The sequence below is a fragment of the Portunus trituberculatus genome, chromosome 30, assembly GCF_017591435.1.
Source record: "Portunus trituberculatus isolate SZX2019 chromosome 30, ASM1759143v1, whole genome shotgun sequence".
Taxonomy (NCBI): domain Eukaryota; kingdom Metazoa; phylum Arthropoda; class Malacostraca; order Decapoda; family Portunidae; genus Portunus; species Portunus trituberculatus.
In genome coordinates this window covers 2,387,076-2,396,061 of record NC_059284.1, presented here as the reverse complement: position 1 = coordinate 2,396,061, position 8,986 = coordinate 2,387,076, and the positions used below count along the sequence as shown (strand labels likewise).

General features: G+C 45.5%; 2 protein-coding genes across 2 annotated transcripts in view; one reads left to right on the top strand and one right to left on the bottom strand.

Moving 5' to 3' along the window:
* Positions 1–4,223: 4,223 nt before the first annotated feature.
* Positions 4,224–5,501, bottom strand: LOC123510716 (protein ZBED8-like). Its single transcript, XM_045266049.1, has 3 exons — positions 5,145–5,501; positions 4,509–4,959; positions 4,224–4,372 (listed from the first exon to the last, which is right to left on the bottom strand). Exons 1-3 carry the CDS (start codon positions 5,499–5,501, stop codon positions 4,224–4,226), a joined length of 957 nt encoding a protein of 318 aa, XP_045121984.1.
* Positions 5,502–7,860: 2,359 nt separating this feature from the next.
* The window catches only part of LOC123510874, a 20,789-nt gene continuing 19,663 nt past the window's right edge, over positions 7,861–8,986 (top strand). The window contains exon 1 of the mRNA XM_045266325.1: positions 7,861–7,954. Coding sequence (XP_045122260.1) covers positions 7,901–7,954 — 54 coding nt within the window. The 5' untranslated portion in view covers positions 7,861–7,900. The remainder of the gene's footprint in view (positions 7,955–8,986) is intronic.

The following is an 8,986-nucleotide window of genomic DNA, read 5'->3' as shown; positions in this document are numbered from 1 at the left end:
AGGCTGCCCTGCCATCAACACCGTCACAACACACCCCATCGCTACCGCAACACAACGTGTACGCCGCGAGACATACAAACGGGAGGAGAAACTTAGTCTGGAAAGGACTAACAGAAGAAGAAACAACCATGTGGGTGAACAACACTTACATAGAATTAGCTGGGTGGTCTACATGTCATCTGTTCGATCCACCAAAGTGTGCAGCCACCAACAAAATTGTACAAGAGATGGTCATCCTCCTCAACAATTACTTACAAGAGTCACCCCTCGCACCGTATGCGATGAAATTATTCTTCACACTGCCAAAACTCTTCTTTCAAAAGACACATAGGAATGCGAAGGTGGCGGAAAACGTGAAAGCCGTCGCAAGAAGAGTGGGTCTATGGCAGAACAACCAACTGGATGAGCTCCTGGAGGAAGCCCGAGCCATCCAGAAGAGGCTGCCAAGACCATCAGGAAACCAACAAAGGCAGGAAGACAAAGCCCGTAATTTCGCTGGCAATATGCGGCAAGGACAGGTGTCCAAGGCTCTGCGGGCACTTAATGAACAGCAGTCAGGTGGTGTGTTGCCCCTCACCAGGGAAACCATCCACCTGCTGAAGGAAAACATCCTCCCCAGTGACGAAGAGGGCCTCAGGATGCAGGGGCCTTTCCGCAAGCCCAATGATGTCATCTACGAGGTGATAACTGGAGAGATGATCTGGAAGAAGTCTCCAGACACACGGCAGTGCTGGTCCCTCAGGACTAGACGCTAGAGGGTGGCGTCGCCTGTTGAGCGGCGCACTCTGTGGCAGTGCCGCTAACGACCTATGCGGCGCCCTGGCAGCACTGGCGAGGAAGCTTGCCACCACAAATTGTCACCACGTCGAGGCTCTCACCGCATGCCGATTAATCCCGCTGGACAAAAAGCCGGGATGCAGACCAATTGGCATCGGCGAGGTGATAAGACGCATCGTGGGTAAATGCGTCATGACGGTGGTCAAGGACGACGTGAGGAGGGCAGCGGGGAACCTGCAAGTGTGTGCAGGACAGCAGGCAGGAGGAAGCCGCCATCCACGCTATGAGGGAAATATTCAGTGAAGACAATTGTGAAGCGGTGTTATTAGTGGACGCCAAAACGCTTTCAACACTATTAACAGAAAACAATGCTTCATAACATTCGAGTAAAATGTCCTCTCTGGCACACTATGTAGAAAACACATATAGTGACCCCTCGGATTTGTACATATGTAGTAATAGTGGTAATAGTGTTAAGGTGTTAAAGTCCATGGAAGGGACAACACAAGGTGACCCAGTGGCCATGGCGATGTACGCCCTCGGACTTTCAGTGCTGCAACAAGTTATCTCATATGAGAAAACGAGTGTGAAGCAAGTGGCGTACGCGGATGACCTGTCAGGGGCCGGCAAAATAACAGACTTGAAAAATGGTGGGGCTTAGTGAACGATAATGGTCCCATCATAGGGTACACACCCAGTGCCGCTAAGTCCGTCCTTATTGTAAAGCCTGAACACTATGACAGTGCAGTGGATAGCTTCAGTGGCAGTGGAGTTATAATAACAAAGGATGGACAGCGGCATTTGGGTGCTGTCATCGGAACAGAGGAGTTCAAGAAGGAGTACATAGGAGAGAAGGTGAAGGAGTGGATACATGAGGTGGAGGTCCTGTCTGACATGGCCAGGACTGAGCCTCATGCAGCCTACTCCGCCTACACCCACGGCTTGCAGCATCGATGGAGATTCGCCATGCGCACCATCCCAGGCATCAGCCCTCTCCTTGCACCACTGGAGGTCTCGATAAGGAACACCTTCATCCCAGCGTTACTGAGATCCCACACCATCGGAGATGGGGAGAGGCGCTGCTCGAACTTCCACCAAGACTGGGCGGGATGGGAATCACCTCCCCTAAGAAGTTAGCGACTGTGGAGAACCTCAACTCCCTCAAGCTCACCAGGTCCCTCACAGAGATCATTGCTCAGGACGCACATGGTGAAATAGCCCAAAGTGCAGTCACTGAGCAAAGACGAATTATATCTAGAGACAGGCAACAACATCAACGAAACTGTCTCGAAGACCTGATAAACATCCTGCCTGCAACCACAGTGAGAAAAATCCTCACTGCACAGGAAACGGGAGCCTCTAACTGGCTAACGTCACTGCCCATTGGAGCGAAGGGCTTCAGCCTCAACAAACAAGAATTTGTCGACGCCATTGCTCTGAGGTACGGCTGGCCGGTGGAAGGACTCCCCAGTACCTGTGTGTGTAGTTCCCCCAATGACGTCAACCACACCATGACGTGCAAAAGGGGATTCGTATGTATCAGGCACGATGAGGTGAGAGATCTGACCGCCAGCATGCTCAGGAGGTGTGCCACGATGTCTCCACTGAACCGACCCTCCTACCGCTAGACGGCGAGCACCTGCGCTACAGAACAGCCAACACCACCAACGAGGCTCGAGTCGACGTCAGCGCACGAGGGTTCTGGACAAGGGACAGAAAGCATTCATGGACATACGGATCTTTGACCCGATGGCCGCCTGTCACCACGAACTCTCCTGGAGGCCGCCCACCGCAAGAATGAGCAGGAGAAGATCCGAGCGTATGGGGAGAGAATCCAACACGTTGACCAGGGCAGCTTCACACCTCTGGTCTTCACCACATCTGGCGGGATGGGCTCCAAGGCTCAGTGCTTCTACTCAAGACTAGCCGACCTAATGGCAGAAAAGAAGCACCAGCCAAGGAGCCATGTCGTCGCATGGATGAGGTGCCGTCTTTCATTCTCCTCCTCAGATCAGCCCTCCTGTGTCTCAGGGGGACAAGGCATTCCACTCCCATACCTGCAGATTTAAGTGGCCTTGACTGCGAGGCTACAGTGGTGGAGAGTGGCATAAGAGTAGATAGAGTAGAGGTAGAGTGAATTTATAGCTAACAACTAATGTTTATATTATAGAGTATTAGATATGGTTGGATGCCACAGTCATTAGCGAGAGTTGGGGCTAATGACCTCCAAGTAGTGGAGCCCCTAATTGACACATCAATAAACATGGGGTGGAGGTATTTAAAAAAAAAAATAAATAAATAAAAATAAAATTAAAAGAAAGTAGTAGTAGTAGTAGTAGTAGTAGTAGTAGTAGTAGTAGTAGTAGTAGTAGTAGTAGTAGTAGTAGTAGTAGTAGTAGTAGTAGTAGTAGTAGTAGTAGTAGTAGCAGTAGTATATGACAGTTTCAGTAGTAGTAGTAGTGGACGTCTGTAGTAGTGGTAGTAGTAATAGTAGTAGTTGCACGATTGCTCTCGAAAATACAGTACAGGGCGAGAGCTGGGAAAGACACGATTATCGGGCATATCGGGGGAGCGATCGGGGTGGTGTCGCACCTAACGTGGCACTGCCGCCCCGGCATGAAATGATGATACGCTCATTTCGGCGCGACAGGGGCGATAAACCCCCTGACGAACCCCCGACAACACCCTCATTTGCAAATTGCATCGCCCAATACGGCCAGGCAGGGGCGTATCATCGTTGCATTCGGGGCGAAAGAAGCGATGGTACGGGTGTGTCGGAGCGACAACCCCGATGTATGCCGCGACATATATATAGGCAGCCCACCACAACACCAGGTAAACACTCCAGCACCAGCCCTCAACAGTGCCACATCACCAGTGACTCAACACCACCACAAGCATGGACAGTTCCACGAAGGAAATAATTATGCTGGGGGTATGTGGTATGAGATACCAGTTACTGAGGGCTCTTGTCATCGACCACTTTCTACTACCAGAGCCCAAATCAAGACGGAAGCGAAGGGCCTGGGTGTGGCCCTACCTCCAGAAAAGACTGAACTATGGACACTACGACACCCTCATGGACGAATTGTATAAGGAGAACCCAGACCTGTACAAGAATTACACTAGGATGGACAGGGAGCTCTTTGACAGCATCGTCGAGGCCGTGACCCGGGGTGAGAGAGCCGACTGTTGTGACCGTGTCGCCGCTGCCCGGCAGAGCGGGCTGCGCGTCGCCTGTGACGGTTGGCGGGAGCGCCGGGCTGCCCTCTACATACGTCATCACAGTTTCCGCCGCCCCTGACGCCCCTCGCGGCCCGCAAGGGGGCGATGGTGCAACGATAGCCCCGTACCATTCGCCCCTGTTGCCCAATTTGCCCCGATATTCCCCGATAGCTACGCTGTTTGACAGTTGTCGGCCAGTCGGCTGAAAATTTTGAGCAGGTTCAAAATTTTTGCCCCGATGCCCGGACATCCCCCGCAACGCCCACATGCACCGTATGTTGCCCGATGACCCCCGAAACACCCCGATCACGCACGATTGATGCCCCGATAGTGTTTTTCGTCCCCAGATGCCAAATTTCAGCCATCGTGCCTGTCGGGGCAACACAATCGTAAATGTGTGAGTCCAGCATTAGTTTTGGCAAGCCCGCAACGTATGTCACATTCCACCTCCAGTCGGTTTCGTGCTTTGGGCTTGATTGTCAGTAAAGCAGAAAATCCTGACTCACAAAGATAGGTTGTGGAAAACAGAATGAGGGGTTTCAATGCGTTGTTGCTCAGTTGTGGGTATGCTCCACGCATATTAACCCAGAATTCTTCATGATCTTGTGCACGAAACTCATCCTTGGCAGAGGAGTCATATTTGAGCTCCAAGAACTCATTTTGTATGTCCTCAGGGACATCATCCACCTGACATATAAATGGGTTCCTTGCCAGCCTCATTGAAATGTCTTCAGTGTTGATACCAGGCAAATACCGCTTGAACTCGTCACCCAAATGATCAAGGTGAGTGATGATTTCCTCTTTCAATGGGTCCTTGATGTCTTTCCCACCAAGTATGTCATTCAAACGCTGAAAGAATGTTGTACTTCCTTTTTTCATTTGTTTTCCCCAAAGTTGTAGTTTAGCCATGAAAACATTGATAGTGTCCGTGTACACAATCACGTTGCTCCTTTGTCCCTGTAATTTCTTTAGTTAATTCAGAGTTTCAAAAATATCAGTTAAATAAGCCATTTGTGCTACACACCCTTCCTTGTTGAAGGCAGACAGCGGGTTCACCTTGTTACTGTAACTCAAAACAACTTTATTTCTTCCCGCAGTTCAAAGACTCGCGCCAGCATGTTCCCTTTTGAAAGCCATCGCACTTGTGTGTGAAATAAAAGGGCAGTGTGGTTAGCATCCATATCCCGACAGAGTTCGCGAAAGAGACGAGTGTTCAAGGCTGATCCTTTCACATAGTTAACAATGTTTATAATGACAGTCAAATCATCATGAAGGTTCTTTGGAACTGTCTTTGAGGCGAAAGCTTCTCTATGGATCATGCAGTGCGTTCCTTTTAAATCAGGCTGCTTCTGCTTCACAAGAGTAATGAATCTTGATCGTGAACCAAGCATATTAGGGCCACCATCTGTGCAAACACCTTCCAGATTGTTCCAATCCAGTCCCAACTCTTCAAAGAAATCTGCAACTACTGCCATTACATCAACTGCTTTTGTTGTCATCTCTAATGGCCGACAAAAAAAGAAACTCTTCCTCGATTCCCTTGTCAGTTATGTAGCGGCAAAAAGCAAGCAGTTGTGCAATGTTGGTGACATCCATAGACTCATCAATTTGAAGGGAAAAAAAAGGGCGATGACATTAAGTTTGACATCACATTTTCCTTAATGTCTTCAGACATTTCTGAAATTCTGTTCTTGATAGTGTTGTTGGACAAGATTTGTTTCATTTTCTGTGATGACTCCTCTCCTAACACAAGCCTCACACTGTCAACGATACATGACTTCAAAAGACTTTCACCAATCGTGTGGTGTTTCTTTGCTTTGGCCAACTGAGGAGCAATCACATATGAAGCCTTCAATATGCAGAGATGCATCCATCTTCATCCTCTTCAAGCTGGATAACTTTACCTCAAAAAAGCTACGATTCTTATTTCTTTAACTGTGGATGAGCATTTGCCATATGATGCTTCAGTTGGAAAGGTTTCATGATGCTATTAGAGAAGGTTTTCGAACACACAACACACTGAGGGATGTGTGCACCGTCCTTGACAAGATATGTGAAGCCGTAGTCCAAATAACTATCTTGATACCATCTTCGTTTCTGTGCCCTCTGATATCAGGAATAAAACAAGGCCTATCAATTTGGGAGAAGAAAAATAAACATAGGCACATCGTAAGTCTGTATAGAAATAACAATTTTTTTTCATTTTCATTCCTCCCCTCCCAAATTAAAACAAATAATAAAAAAAACAAATAAACTTCTCATAAACATACAAACTTTTCCTCTCAATAGTACTTTGATAAGACATCTCTTGAGTATTAACAACCTCAGCCAAAGCATAAAAAATAGATCCATGAATTTTGATATCATATTGTCAAGTTAACAAATTCACTATTAAAATTATGTATGATATTATTCGCATACCTTGTACTCAGAAAACAAGCATGAAGCACTGAATCAATATAGTCTGGGATTGTGTGGCAGATCCTCCCAGGCTAACTGACTACTCGTAACGCACTATGAGCCTGTGAGACTGTGAGTATTCCCGTACCACCTCCCGCCCTCCCTTCAGAGCTCATGTTTGAACGTGAACCGACTGGTAGATACGGCGCCGCCCATCTACAACAGGCGTTCTCTCACTCTCTCTCTCTCTCTCTCTCTCTCTCAGACATCTGAGATTTTTTTAGTTTGTAAGTAGGGTAGCTTCAAATTTCCCCCAGTTTGGGAACCACTGCACTAGACCACCGTCTCCCTTAGTAGTTATAACTGTTATAGCAGTAGTAGTATCAGAAGTAACAGTAGTAGTAATAATTATCGTAGCAGAAGTAGTAGCAGGAGTAGTAGTAGTAGTAGTAGTAGTAGTAGTAGTAGTAGTACTTTAGGGAGACGGTGGCGAAGTGGATAAGGTGGTGAGCGTGGCATCCGACAGACGTCCATGCGTCGGTTCAAATCCCCACCATGTGCCGCCTTGAAACTTTGTCATTCGTCAAGTGGCCATTTGTCAAGTATATAGATGTTAACTCGAAGTGAAAAGTGATATTCTCTCGGGAATGCTTAGGAATGCGATAAGATGAAAATAACACAGGTAATAATGAAACATACTGAATATAAATAAATATACATACATAATGACTTAAACAAAGATGTCTTTGTCGGTCCAAATAGCAGGTCCAAATAGCAAAGATTTTCCAAGACAGAAATGTTCTTGGTTCATCTGCTCTGAAGAAAAGTTCAAGTTCACCAACACAGTTCAAGGACCACGCACAGGGAATATATTCAAGTTACTATTAAGATATATTGAAGGTTGACTTTAACAGAATAATTACTAAGCCCTCTGCTTTATTAGTTATATTATGTATTTGTTGATGAAATACCAAGGTCATCATAAAACTCCACAAACTTGATTAGAACATTGTTAATGTAATAACAAGTTGCTTATGGATCACATTTCAGTGAAACTAAGAGTCGGATTAATACTACACTGAAGTAAGGCAATGCTGAAGTTAGGTAATTTCACAAAATGATGAAACATGATGATGATGAGATTCAATTTTTTAAGTTCATGATTGATATAGTACCTAATTTGACTAGCATTGAACAGTTGACAATATACGATCATGTTCATTAAATCTGGTTAATAACCGATACTAAGCGTTTGGCATTTACTGGATAAACAGGAGTTAATATTCAAATGAGACGCAAGTATTGATTTATAATATTCAATTATTATCAGTATACTTATGTGATAACTGCATTCTTCACATTTCAGGTAATTTAATTTCTTTTTTGCACATTTTATAAGATACAATCCATAATTTTATGTATTATAAAAAGAAAATCATTGTAAAATAAATTATATTTTCAGACGGCAGAGTCAGGCATCTTCAAGGCACTCTGGGGAATGACAGAACCCAGCAGAAGCTTCCCTAAATCAGGCCATGAAGCCATGGAGAAGGTGAATTACATTGATGTAGAATGAAGCAAAAGGGGATGTTGTTAACTCAAAGCTAGTGTAACCTCCCTGAACGTTTCTCTATGCGTCTCGCAACACAACAGGGCATTGACAGCTTGCCCTCCAAAGACAACTTTCTTCCTTCCTATAAAATTATATAAATCTAGTTTTTAAAGCACCCTTCATTGAAAATTCTAACTTAGTTATAGTGACTCTTTTACCAGCCTTGGTGCCCGTATTCTGTGGATGTAAAGAGATGTACCCCATAGAAGGACGGATAAAGCCCTTGTACAGAGATACGTGTTAAAGGGGCGAGAAAATCTAATGCAGACACCTCAAGAAGCAAGAGATGAGATGTGCAACTTCCACTTGAGGTTTGAGATTTTGAGCAAAGGAAAGACCGAGGGTATTCAGTATAGAAAATGGGGACCGCTGAGTGTTGTTGAAGAGATAGATATCTGGAAGATTGTGTCGAGTTGACAGTTGGACGAATAGAGTTTTAGAAGCATTGAATGCTACGAAGTTTTCTCTGCCCCAATCAAAATTCTTAGAAAGATCATAAATCAGGCGTTCTGTGGGGTCCCTGCGTGATCTGTTGACTTCTTGAAGAGTTAATCGTTTCTGAAAGGATGTGGAAAACGGTAGGGTAGTATCATCATCGTAGGAGTGAAAAGGGCAAGAACTTCGGGTCAGATCATTAGTGAATGATAGAAAGAGGGTGGGTGACAGTACAGAACCCTGAAGAACACCACTGTTGATAGATCTAGAGAAGAACAGTGGCTGTCTTCCACAGCAGCAATATAACAGTCGGACAGGAAGATGAGATAAAGTTGCAGAGAAAAGGATAGAAATCGTATGAGAGCAATTTTATGATCAAAGATTTGTGACAGAATCTATCAAGAACTTTCGATATGTCCAACGTAACAGCAAAAGTTTCACCAAAATCTCCAAAAGAGGATGACCAAAACTGAATTAGGAAAGTCAGAAGGTCACCAGTGGAGCGACCAAGTCGGAAGCCACACTAGCGATGAGATA

Bases quoted from the DNA above. Each gene is read 5' to 3' on its own strand.
- LOC123510716 (XM_045266049.1), bottom strand. From the start codon at position 5,501: ATGACAACAAAAGCAGTTGATGTAATGGCAGTAGTTGCAGATTTCTTT. The intron at 4,960-5,144 runs GTGCGATGGCTT...AAGAAATTACAG, and splicing joins CCCTTTTATTTCACACACAA to GGACAAAGGAGCAACGTGAT. The intron at 4,373-4,508 runs GTGAGTCAGGAT...TTGCCCCGACAG, and splicing joins GTTTTCCACAACCTATCTTT to GCACGATGGCTGAAATTTGG.